Source organism: Scyliorhinus torazame, chromosome 11 (genome assembly GCF_047496885.1).
Source record: "Scyliorhinus torazame isolate Kashiwa2021f chromosome 11, sScyTor2.1, whole genome shotgun sequence".
Taxonomy (NCBI): domain Eukaryota; kingdom Metazoa; phylum Chordata; class Chondrichthyes; order Carcharhiniformes; family Scyliorhinidae; genus Scyliorhinus; species Scyliorhinus torazame.
In genome coordinates this window covers 1,264,131-1,277,554 of record NC_092717.1, presented here as the reverse complement: position 1 = coordinate 1,277,554, position 13,424 = coordinate 1,264,131, and the positions used below count along the sequence as shown (strand labels likewise).

The following is a 13,424-nucleotide window of genomic DNA, read 5'->3' as shown; positions in this document are numbered from 1 at the left end:
ATCAGGATGCCCGGTTAGCGGGGTTCGCCGCGATTGCCGGGATGCCCCGGGTCCAGGGGCGAGCACCAGTGGAAAACAGGCCGCTGTACACAAACCAAAAGGGGTACCACTCAATGAACGTAAAGCTGGGCTGTGACTATCAGCTGCGCATTGTACACATCGGCGTCCGATACCCGGGCAGTGTGCATGATGCCTTCGTCCTGGCACACCCGGGATTACTGCCATGTACAAGCGGCACCTCCCCCGGCTGAGGGGTTCCCTCCTGGGCGACAGGGGTTACCCGCTGCGGCCGTGGCTGATGACGCCTATCCGAAGACCACAGACCGCCGCGGGCATCCGCTGCAACAACGCGCATACAGAGACTACGAATGTGATTGAGCAGAGCTTCGGCCTCCTGAAGATGCGGATCAGATGCCTGAACCTGACGCTGAGAGGGTCGCCTGCATTGTGGAGGCCTCCCGCATCCTTCACAACATCGCGCAGCAGAGGGCGATGTGCTTGTGGAGGAGGATGAGGAGGAAAGGCAGGCTTTGTCCGACAAGGAGGATGCAGGGGAGTGGGAGGATGAGCAGGACAGAGGAGGCCGCACGACGTGTGCGCGCACGGGACGCTCTGATCGCCTCCAGGTTCACCGACTAGGAAGGAGGTGGAGAGGGGGGGGGGGGGGTTGCTGGCCGGGGGACGGACACCACATCCCAACCCCACACCCCCTCACTTCCCACCCCGCCAAACTGCCTGCTTGGACACCCCTCCCTTATACATACCTGCAGCACTACGAGGTAGGGGCCCTGGGTTGGCAGTAACAGTGGGTCTGGTCCATGGGGTGGAGGATGATGACAGCCCGCTCTGCGATGTGCTCTGTTGCTCCGCATCGTCTGACAACGTCTGATTCCTGCCCACGGTAGCAACTTTCACCAGGGTGTTCCCTGCATGCAGGCTGGCCATTCCTGTCAAATCCCTGGGGTGGTGACGCTTGGGTTGGGTAGGGAAGAAGGGGGGAGCACAGTCCTACCTCAGTGCCCCCACCATGGAGCACAGGAAGTGGACCAACTCCGTCTGGGACTGCACCACATCATGCTGCGACTGTGCCACCACCCTGTGCATCTGTGCCACATCAGCCAGTGAGTGGGCCACCTTCCTCTGGGATTGGTCCACTTCCCTCTGGGACTGGGCCATGCTGAGGAGCGCCGCTGCAATGTCCAGCTGGCTCTGGCACATGGCTGCCTGTGAGTGGGCAGCCCTGTCCTGGGCCTCGGCCACTGCCTGCACAGATTAACTCAGGCCTTGGATACGCTGATCCATAGCTGAAACCGTCGCCCCAATGCCGTGCGGGGATGGCTTGGGTGGCACACATGGCTGGCACTGGCCTGCACTGCATAATGATGCAGTTGAATTTTGCTGTACGTCACAGAAGATGCGTTTCAGGTGCCTGGACCTCTCTGGGGGCGCCCTCCAGTATCGGTCAGATAGGGTCGGCCGCATCATTGTGGTGTGCTGCATCCTGCACAATATAGCCCAGCAGAGGGGCGATGTGCCGCAGGCAGAGGAGGGCAGAGTGGAGGAGCAGCAGGAAGAGGCCCAGTCCTCCCCAGATGAGTGGGATGGGGGCAATGGTCAGGGCAGACGGGGTAGACACAGGCGGGTGGCTGTCCACCGTTACCGGCTGGCCCAGCGGGCACGGGACAGACTGATAGCCGCCCGCTTCACTGACTAGATGGGCGTGGGAATCGGGTAGTATGGCCACAGACCGCACACCATGGCAACAGCCGACCACCCACACCCCCCACCCATCCACCCACCCAGCACCCTCACCCCCCTCCCCAACCCCACACACCCCACCCGCATGCACACCACCCCCGCATTGCCGATCCACCTGCGGCACAACAGGCTGGGCTCACACAGTTGCGGGTGGACGCGTGTCTATCGCAGGCCATGGAGGATGATGACAACCCGCCCTGTGGTGAGCTCCTGGCTCCACATCGTTGGACTATGTCTGACCCATGGCCACAGTACCACCATCCACCCGGACCATCCCTGCATGCGGCTGTGACACTGCAGCACACGGTCCCGTCCTCTGCCCGGGGGGATGTTGATGGCGGCCCAGGGGGAAGGGGGCAGACTCACCTGGGGCTGAGGTAAGACCACCCCTCACACACACACTTGCGCTCAACGTACATGACACCCCCACACGCTTTGGACAGAGCACAAAGGCAGCTTCTGTCGGTGTAACATTGACTTTAATAACGAAAGGAGTTCATGCACGTGTCCTAGCCCCTAAAACTCATCTGTGTCCTGCACCATTGCCAACTTACTCAGTGTCTAATTGTTTGGCCTTACGGACCCTATGACTACGTCTACGTGGTTCCCCAGACGGTACAGCAGAACTGGAGGTGGACTCCTGTGATTCCTGCCCTCAGACACGGGATCCCTTTGGTGGCCGTTTCCTGGGGCGTCCTGGCCTAGATGGGCCAGGCTGCGGCCCGGGCGACTGGGATGGCGAGCTGCCAGCCTGTCCTGCCCGTTGCCCACCCGATGCACCTGGGATGGAAGGGGGGGAGTCCGAGGTGTTGAGGTGTTCTGGGACCTCCCCTACAATGGGACCCGGAACAGGCCCCACCACCTCCTCCTCCCTCGGGGTGCCCGATGGCCCCCAGGCCTCTACATGGGTGGGGGATGCGAACGGACTGGCAATCCGACGCCCCCCCGACATCTGGCGCTGCCAGTCCTGGAGGCCTGTGCTGGTATCGACAAGGATCTGCAGGTTTGCAGTCATGGAGCTCAGGGAGTTGGCCATCCCTGTCTGTGTCTGGGCGATGCCGGCTAGCACATGGGCAATGGCACCGATGCCCTCAGCAATGGCCTGCTGAGACTGGGCCATGGCCTGCTGAGACTGGGCCATGGCCTGCTGAGACTGGGCCATGGCCTGCTGAGACTGGGCCATGGCCTGCTGAGACTGGGCTATGGCCTGCTGAGACTGGGCCATGGCCTGCAGGGATTGGGCCATTGCCTGCTGAGACTGGGCCATGGCCTGCTGAGACTGGGCCATGGCGTTGAGCGCCTCTGCCATCAGCCGCTGGCGCTGGCTCATGGCCTCCTGTGAGAGGGCAGCCATGTCCAGGGCCACAGACGCTGCCTGCACGGAAAGCCCCAGGCCTCGCAAATCGCTCCCCATGTCTGACACTGTCGCACCCATTGCCTCCACCGCGGACGCCACCCGTTCTGTGTCGGCCTGGGTGGCACGCATGACCGGCACCACTGCCAGCTCCTGGACGCGGGTGGACTCCTCCACCTGCGACTGCAGCCGCCGCAAGCTGGCCGTCACCCTCTTCGCTCGTCTCAGGTTCGGTGGTTGCATCGGACCTATGGGTGGGTGGGCTGGGCTGCCCTCCGACCGCCCTGCCCCTCTGCTGCTCCTACCTCCACCTGCTGTACCGGGACGGCTGTGTTGTGCGCACCAGTGAGTGTACCAGACGCCTCATCACTAAAGTGCACAACCGAGGTGAGTGTTTCTGCGATGGTGGAGGGTGTTGGTGACAGCAGTGGCGTTGTGTCGTGCTCTTCGTCCCACTCTGAGTCCATGGCACTTTGGGGTGGCGGTTCGTCTCCGTCCATCCAATCTGTGTCACTGTCCAGTATTTCAGTTTCCTGGGTAGTGGTGTCCTGGGTAGGGGAGTCCTGGGTAGGGGTGTCCTGGGTTGTGGTTTCGTGGCTCGGCCGTGACGAGGGCCTGTGGCTGCCCCTCTCGTCGCTGGGTGGCACGCGCCTGCGTCGTCGCACCCGCACGAGACGGGGGTGTTGTCTCTCTGTTGCTCCAGGTCTCTCCATCTCCAGTGGTCTCCGAGGGGCATCCTGCGGGCATTGCATGCCGGAGGGTCGGGGTCTCTCCGTCTCCAGTGGTCTCCGAGGGGCATCGTGCGGGCGTCGCATGCCGGGCGGTCGGGGTCTCTCCGTCTCCAGTGGTCTCCGAGGGGCATCGTGCGGGCGTCGCATGCCAGAGGGTCCGGGTCTCTCCGTCTCCCGTGGTCTCCAAGCGGCATCATGTGGGCGGTCTGCATCTGCGGGGATGGGTGCCTCGACGTTTGCTCCTGCGATACACAATGAAGCATGCATGGTTAGACACGCAGGCAGTGATCAGGTGATATGAGGGAGGGGGGATATGGGGGAGGGGGGATATGGGGGAGGGGGGGATATGGGGGACATGGGGGAGGGGGGATATGAGGGAAGGGGGATATGGGGAGGGGGATAAGGGGGAGGGGGGATATGGGGGAGGGGGATATGGGGTCGGGCTGTCGGTGGCTCACTTGCTGGTGGGCCCCCGACCTCTGCATCAGCAACCTCCCGTTCCTCAGGTCCGCCAGCCAGTTCCAGGGCCCTTCCCTCATGTTCGGTCAGTGGCCTCTCATCAGCGGGGCCTCCTCCAGTCCTCACATGCTCCCTGGTGTTGTGTGCGCGCTTCTCCTGTGGGGGGTGGTGGCAGGGATAAAAGGCAACAGTGTTAGGCAGGTATACGAATGCACGCCATCGGTTGCGCGTGTATTGCAGAGGTTAAGGTTCGGGCTGGATTCACTTGGGGAAATGGGGGAAGGCGGATATGGGGGAGGGGGGATATGGGGGAGGGGGGATATGGGGAGGGGGATATGGGAGAGGGGGGATATGGGGGAGGGCGGATATGGGGAGGGGGGATATGGGGAGCGGGATATGGGGGAGGGGGGATATGGGGGAGGGGGGATATGGGGAGGGGGTATATGGGGAGGGGGGATATGGGGGAGGGGGGATATGGGGAGGGGGATGTGGGGAGGGGGGATATGGGGGAGGGGGTTATGGGGAGGGGGATATGGTAGAGGGGGGATATGGGGAGGGGGGATATGGGATGGGGGATAAGGGGAGGGGGATATGGGGGATATGGGGGAGGGGGGATATGGGGGAGAGGGGATATGGGGGAGGGGGCATATGGGGGATATGGATATTGGGCAGGGGGGGAGGCTCACCCTGGCTGCTAGATGAGGTCGTTCACCTTCTTGTGGCACTGGGTGCCTGTCCGTGGTGTCAGGACCACAGCGGTGACGGCCTCTGCCACCTCCCTCCACAGACGCCGGCTGTGGCGTGGGGCGACTCTGCGGCCGTGACCGGGATACAGGGCCTCCCTCCTCTGCTCCACTGCGTCCAGGAGCGCACGGCGTGAACCACGTGAGCCAGCGCGGATAGTGTCACGTCGCTGCTAGCCCATTCCGGGCCGGAGACTTTGGGACGTTTGGGGCGATGCAATGCAGGTGGGATTTGCGCCGGTCGGCGGACATCGCGCCGATATCGGAGAATCCCGCCCAGGGTGTCCTTATATCCCGATGACTTGTCATTGTACATGTCGAAACCGAGTATATCAGTAGGGGGACTACTAGAGCTGCTTCGGGTGTTTGGGTCCTTCTCGGTACAAATTAAATCTAGACAAGAGTGAATATTTTGTGGTGCCTCGGCCAGCGGGGGAGCTGCCATTCCGTAAGGCAGTGACTCACTTTAGATACCTGGGGTTGCAGGTTGCTCGGGATTGGGGGGGCTCCGTAGGTGCAACATTTCTAGTTTGGTGGGGAGGGTGTAAGCTGACCTGGCAAGGTGGGATGGTCGCCCTCTGTCACTGGTGGGTCGGGTACAGGTGGTTAAAATTAGCCTGTTGCCGTGATTCCTGTTTATTTTCCAATGCCTGCCGAAGGCATTTTTTGAGAGATTGAAGGGATGATTACCTCGTTCATATGGGGAGGGAAGGTGGTCAGAATTAGAAAGGTGCTATTACAGAGAGGAAGGCAGAGAGGGGGTTTGGCTCTTCCAAATCTGATGTATTATTACTGGGCGGCGAATGTGGAGAAGGTGTGGAGCTGGGTCAGAGGGATTGACTCCCAATGGGTCAGAATGGAGAAGAGTTTGTGTAGGGGGTCGGGAATGGAGGCGCTAGCAACACCGCCGCTCCCGACGAGATACTCATCTCGTGAGCCACGTGAGCCAGCTGCTAGCCCATTCCGGGCCGGAGACTTTGCGATGTTTGGGGCGGCGTGATGCAGGTGGGATTTGCGCCGTTTTTGGCGCCGGTCGGTGGACATCGCGCCGATAACGGAATCGAACCTGGGACCCTGGAGCTGTGAAGCAATTGTGCTATCCACAATGCTACCGTGCTGCCCGATTCCGGCTTGGGTCACTGTCTGTGCTGAGTCTGCACATCCTCCCCGTGTGTGCGTGGGTTTCCTCCGGGTGCTCCGGTTTCCTCCCACAGTCCAAATCCTCCCACAATCCTCCGCATCATGGGGTCCGGGCCCTCACCTTGAGGGGCTAGGCCCGCGCCGGACTGATTTCCACCCCGCCAGCTGGCAGAAGTGTCCCGCCAGCTGGCGCGGAAATGACATTGCCGGGCGGCGCATGCGCAGGAGCGTTAGCGGCTGCTCACGGCATCCCCGCGCATGTGCAGTGGAGGGAGTCTCTTCCTCCTCCGCCATGGTGGAGACCGTGGCGAAGGCGGAAGGAAAAGAGTGCCCCCATGGCACAGGCCCGCTCTCGGATTGGTGGGCCCTGATCGCGGGCCAGGCCACCGAGGGGGCACCCCCAGGGGCCAGATCGCCCCGCAACCCCCCCCAGGACCCCGGAGCCCGCCCACGCCGCCTTGTCCCGCCGGTAAGGTAGGTAGTTGAATCCACGCCGGCGGGACAGGCATTCTAGCAGCGGGACTTCGGCCCATCCGGGCCGGAGAATCGCGGGGGGGGGGGGGGGCCCGCCAAGCGGCGCGCCGCGATTCCTGCCCCCGCCGAATCTCCGGTGCCGGAGAATTCGGCAACCGGCAGGGGCGGGATTCACACCAGCCCCCGCCGATTCTCTGACCCGGCGGGGGTCGGAGAATCTCGCCCCTGGTGCCTCATATAATTCAGCCCATTTGTCATTGGTACAAAACATAAAATCATCTGATCAAATATTCTACCTTAATGGATAAACCTCCTTTGCTGTCTCGAGATCATGAGGTCCCAGTAAGCTCCTCCAATGTTTTATTGCATTGTCTCTCGTCAAAACTAAGACCAATATTGGACCACTGTAATATAAACAAATTAAAAATGTCTACTTATTGACGTTGAGGAATATAAAAAACCTTAAAAAACAGCAACATGTTAACTCGTACTTTAAATTCACTAAGATGTCCATGTATTTACATTGTGTATTTATCGTATGTCCTATGATTTTTGATGTATGGACTGTACGCAGAACAATACTTTTCACTGTACCTTGGTACAAGTGACAATAAATCTAAATGATACCAGAAATAGCCTTTCATTACATTTTTAGATGAGAGAATTGGCATCCTTGTCATTAAGAAAAGATGTGGAGATGGCGGTGATCATCCGCTTCATTCAGGATCACAACGTCTTCACCTTCGACAACAAGTTCTTCATCCAGACACACGCAACAACCATAGGGACCAAATTCGCACCTCAATACGCCAACAGCTTCATACACAAGTTTGAACAAGACCTCCTCACCGCACAGGACCTTCAACTGATGTTATACACCAGATACATCGACGACATTTTTTCCTTTGGACCCATGACAAAGAATCACTGAAAGGACTACATGATGACATCAATGAGTTCCATCCCACCATCAGACTCACCATGGACTACTCTCCAGAATCAGTTACATTCTTGGACACACTCATCTCCACCAAGGACGGTCACCTCAGCATTTTGCTTTACCGCAAGCCCACGGATAACTCACGATGCTCCACTTCTCCAGCTTCCACCCGAAACACATTAAAGAAGCCATCCCCTATGGACAAGCCCTTCGTATACACAGGATCTGCTCAGACGAGGAGCATAACAGACATCTACAGACGCTGAAAGATGCCTTCGTACAAACAGGATATGGCGCTCGACTCATCGATCAACAGTTCCAACGCACCACAGCAAAAATACACACTGACCTCCTCAGAAGACAAACACGGAACACAACTGACAGAGTACCCTTCGTCGTCCAGTACTTCCCCGGAGCGGAGAAACTACGACACCTTCTTCGCAACCTTCAACACATCATCGATGAAGACGAACATCTTGCCAAGGCCATCCCCACACCCCCACTACTTGCCTTCAAACAACCGCGCAACCTCAAACAGACCATTGTTTGTAGCAAACTATCCAACCTTCAGGGGAACAGCGACCACAACACCACAACCCTGCCATGGCAATCTCTGCAAGACGTGCAAGATTAGCGACATGGGTACCACCATTACACGTGAGAACACCACCCACCAGGTACGCGGTCCATACTCGTGCGACTCGGCCAATGTTGTCTACCTCATACGCTGCAGGAAAGGATGTCCCGAGGCGTGGTGCATTGGCGAGTGTTATGGGCCAGAGTTTAGAGAACCCCAAAGTGTATCATGGAGTTCACCTGACCTACAACTTTTAATAAATTGTGGTATGGGGAGCACACGGCCCACTCTACAGGTGTGGTGCAGCAGAAAGGGAAAAATATTTTTTAAAGCAAAACAATGTTTATTCTATGAACTCTAGTTAACCTTTTTAAAACATACAGTGAACATCTTAGCAACCATCAATTCAAATACAATCCCCAAAGAATACAACACTAAGTAATCCTTAATAAATTCCCGAACAACATCCAGAAGACAAAAGAAACACCTTTTAACAGAAGCACATTAGGTTTAAATTCACTACTGAGAACATTTATAATTCTGAATTCACCAAATGATCAAGAGATAGTCTTTTCATGGCAGAGAGAACAACAGTACACCTGCTTGGTCTGGCTTCAGCTCCAACACTCAAATGAAACCAAAAAAACACAGACACAGTCAAGCTTTTCTCAAAGTGAAACTAAAAAGCAGAGCCAGAGCTCAGCTCCACCCACACTCTGACATCACTGCAGTAACATGAGCAGCCAAACATTTCTTAAAGCGACATTCTCATGACAAGAGACCATGCAGACTCTGCGCCAATGGATGAACGGACATCGCGCAGCAATCACCAGGCAGGAATGTTCCCTTCCAGTCAGGGAACACTTCAGCAGTCAAGGGCATTCAGCCTCTGATCTCCGGGTAAGCGTTCTCCAAGGCGGCCATCAGGACGCGCGACAATGCAAAATCGCTGAACATAAACTGATAGCCAAGTTTCGTACACATGAGTACAGCCCCAACCGGGTCCTTGGGTTCATGTCGCATTACATTCACCCCCCACCATCTGGCCTGGGTTTTCAAAATCCTACCAACTGCCCTGGCTTGAGACAATTCACACCTCTTTAACCTGCGATTATCACTCTCCAGTCACACCGTCTGGACCTGGGAAGACTTGATTACCTGCAAAGACGTGCATTCAAAGTATCGTGTTGCATCATTGACTTTGTCTATATATGTGTTTCTGGAACCCACCTCTTGATTCACCTGAGGAAGGAGCTGTGCTCCGAAAACTAGTGATTCAAAACAAACATGTTGGACTTCAACCTGGTGTTGTCAGACTTCTTACTGATTAAGAAAAGATTAATGGCAATTTGATAAAGACATTGAAAATGATGAAACATGTCAATAAAGTAAATAGGGACAGCAATTTTCTCTAGTAAAATAGGTAACTTTAAGAATACAGATTGAAGATCTTCCCGTGGGACTCGTCCAGGTCAGGGACGGAAGCCGCCCACCGGGAGTTCATTAAGACTACACATAAAAGCTGGCCTAAGGAGGGCCCAGTGTGGTTAGTTTTCCCAGGAAGGACTGGACTGAGAAAATTAATGCTGTGGGCAGAATATTGTATATAGTTCAATCAATCTTTGTTCCGCTGGCTTCCTCAAGTTACTAAACTGGCGACAAGGACAAATTAAACTCCAAACTCACATGTGGAACCACCTACCTACCCGGTCAATTACTATGACACAATGTGTGGGCAGAAAGGTTAAACATATGACTGTTGGGTAAGCTGGAGGCCCATATGGTGAATGCATGCGGCACTTCTTCAAAACAAACGGTATTTTGGGTGTAGGCAGTAAGAAGGTCATTCTCCTGACCACCTGCTGGACCCTGACTTTTGGAATCATAAGTGTAACTTACCCAGATGCAATGGACTCCATGTTGTTTGATGAGCTGGTCAAGCATTAGGGAATGTTATGACTTCCATGATGATGCAGTGATATAGATTTAATACAACAATGTGGTATCCAGGTGGATTGGTCACTGACTTCTTGACCCGCCTGAGGCATCTCGCTGAGCATTACGAGATTGGGCTGTCACTCTCCAAAATGTTGAGGGTTAGGCTGGTTTGTGGGAGATGACTGTGTTGGGGAATGCAGTGGCAGCCAATGTCATGGCACCATGGGTGGGTCTGCTGTAGAAGAGGTGAGGAGGAAGAATGTCAGGGCTATAGTGGTTGGGGATTCAATTGTACCGGGAACAGACAGGCGTTTCTGTGGCTCCAAAAGGGATTTGAGGATGCCTTCCTGGTGCCAGGTTCAGGGATGCAGTTCATACTGAAGGGGGAGGGCAAACAGACAGAAATTGTGATACAAATTGGTACCAAAGATATAGGCAGAAAAAGGGACAAGGTCGTGAAAGCAGAATTTAGGGAGCTAGGAGTGGATTTTCAAAAAAGGACCCAGAAGGTAGTAATCTCTGGATCACTTCTGGTGCCACGTGCTTGTGAGTATCGAAATAGGAGGTTAGTCAAGGTGAATGTGTGGCTGGAGAAATGTTGCAGGAGAGAGAGATTTTGATTTCTGGGACATTGGGACTGTTTTGGGGGATGGTGGGACCTGTACAAGGTGTACAGTTTGCACCTGAACCAAAATGGGACCAGTGTCCATGCAGGAAGGTTTGCTAGTGCTGTTGGGAGGGTTTAACTAACATGGTAGAGGCCTGCGATCCTGGGAGAAGGTTCAGCAGAGATAGATGCGCAGCCAAAATAGAGGAAACATCAAGTAAGTCAGGAAGGTATAGAATGTCTAGACCAGTTAAGTCACAAGGGCGGTTTGCAAATTGGATGGTGTTTATTTTAATGCGAGGAGTCTGACAAACAAGCCAGATGAATTGAGGGCACAAATTTAGAAATGGGGATATGATGTAATTGCTGTCACTGTGTCTTGGTTGCAAGAGGGGCAGGATTGGAAGCTCAATATTCCAGGATACAGAATCTTCAAGCAAGATAGGGAAGGAGGTAAAAGAGGGGGTTGACGCATTTTTGATCAGTGAATCAATTAGAGCAGTAAGGAAGGGCGACATATGTTTTTCATTTACAGGTTGCGGGTGTAGCTGGTTATGCCATCATTTATTGCCCATCCCTAGTTGCCCTTCAGAAGGTGGTGGTGAGCTACCTTCTTGAACCGCTGCAGTCCCTAAGATGTAGGTTCACCCACAGTGCTTTTGGGGAGGGAGTTCCAGGAATTTGCTTCCCAACAATGAAGTAATGGTGGTATATTTCCATGTCAAGGTGAAGAGTGACTTGGAGGGAAACCTACAAGTTGTGGGGTTCCCAGGCATCTGCTGCTCTTGTCCTTCTAGATGGTAGCAGTAGTGGGTTTGGAAGGCTTTTCAACTGAAGCCGTATGGGTAGAACTTAAAAACCAAAAAGGAGCAATCACATTGCTGGGAGTGTTCTCTATGCCCCCTAACAGTCCAAGAGAAATAGAAGAGCAGATATGTAGGCAAATTTCCGAGAAGTGTAAAAGTAATCGGGTAGTGATAGTGGGGGGCTTCAACTTCCCCAATATTAACTGGGGTAGCCATAATGTGAAAGTTTATAGGGAGCGGAATTCTTAAAATGCATCCAAGAGAACATTTTAAGTCAGTACGTAGAAGGACCAACAAGAGAGGGGACGGTCCTGGACTTAATTTTTGGGAACAAAGCTGGGCAAGTTGTTGAAGTATCAATGGGAGAGCATTTTTCAGACAGTGATCATAACTCCATTAGATTCAAGATTGTGATGGAAAAGGACAACAAACGGCCTGAGATCAATTCTTTTTAAAAATAAATTTAGTGTAGCCAATTATTTTTCTTTTCCAATTAAGGGGCAATTTAGCGCGGCCAATCCACCTAATCAGCACATTTTTGGGTTGTGGGGGTGAAACCCACGCAGACATGGGGACTGAGATCAATTCTAAGTTGGGGGATGTCTGATTTTGCCAGAGTGGACTGGGAGCACACGCATTTAGGTAAATCTGTGACAGAAGAATCACATATAGATCTTGGGGCTAAAGGGATCTGGAGGGAAGGCGGAATCAGGGTATTGAACTTGATGATCAGTCATAATCATAATGAATGGCGGAGCAGGCTCGAAGGGTTCCCTGGCCTTCTCCTGCTTCCATTTTCTATGTATGTTTCTATGGAGAACAATGGGATTAATTCAAGAAGGAAATAGGGAGAGTACCGGGCCAACATATTCCAATCAAGAAAAAGGATGGGACCAACAAATCCAGTGAACGCTGGATAGCGAGGGACATACAGAATTGGATCAGGAGAAAAAGGGAGGATTATGGCAGATATCGAGGGATCAAAACAGCAGCCCTGGGTACATATAGAATGTGCAAGAGGGAACTTAAAAAGGAAATTAGGAGAGCAAAAAGTGACATGAATGGATACTGGCAGGTAAAATAAAGGAAAAACCTCAGTTGTTTTTACAAGTACATTAAGGGTGAAAGGATAACTAGGGAAAGATTTGGGCCATTAAGGACCACAGGGGTAATTTGTGTGTGGAGCTGGAGGATGTAGGTAGGGTTCTAAATGAATACTTTGTGTCAGTGTTCACTCATGAGAGGAATGGTGTGGTTACAGAAATCAGGGAAAAGGACTGTAATAAAATTAAAGTGATTAACATAGACAGAGAGGTATAGTGCGGGGCAGATAGAGCATAGGGGGCAAGATTCTCCGACCCCCCACCGGGTCAGAGAATCGCTGTGGGCCGTCGTGAATTCCGCCCCCGCCGAATTCTCTGAAGGGAGAAAAGTCGGCGGGGCGTCAATCACGCCGCACGCCTCGGAGAATAGCATGGGTGGGCGCGAGGCAATGGATTTCGGGGCTGTCGATATTCTCCCGTCCGGATGAGCCAAAGTCCTGCCGACGTGACCACGGGTCACATCGGTGTAAATCAAAACACCTTTCAATCGGCGTCAACCAATGCTCAAGGTTGACGCCGACCAGCGTGGAGGTGGGTGACGGCCTGGGGGGTTGGCCGCTGAAGAGGTGATGGCGTGGCCGCAGTCTGTATGTGTGGGGGAGAGGTGTGTGTCGGGTTTTGTGTGTGTGTGTGTGTGCGGCGGGGGGGGGTTAGAGTGGGGTGGGCTCCGGGGGACTGCCGGGAGGGGGATGAGTGCCGGGGGGGGGGGGGGTCTGTGCCGGGGAAGGGGACGGGGGGGGGTCCGTGCCGGGGGGGGGGGGATCTGTGCTGGGGAGGGGGACGGGGAGGTTCGT

The 13,424-nt window shown here is 54.5% G+C and overlaps 1 protein-coding gene across 1 annotated transcript in view; it reads right to left on the bottom strand.

Annotated features, from left to right (window-relative positions):
* LOC140386076 (thioredoxin domain-containing protein 6-like) overlaps positions 1-13,424 on the bottom strand; it is a 203,381-nt gene that overhangs the window by 78,342 nt on the left and 111,615 nt on the right. Inside the window, exon 11 of the mRNA XM_072468653.1 lies at positions 6,956-7,063. Coding sequence (XP_072324754.1) covers positions 6,956-7,063 — 108 coding nt within the window. The remainder of the gene's footprint in view (positions 1-6,955; positions 7,064-13,424) is intronic.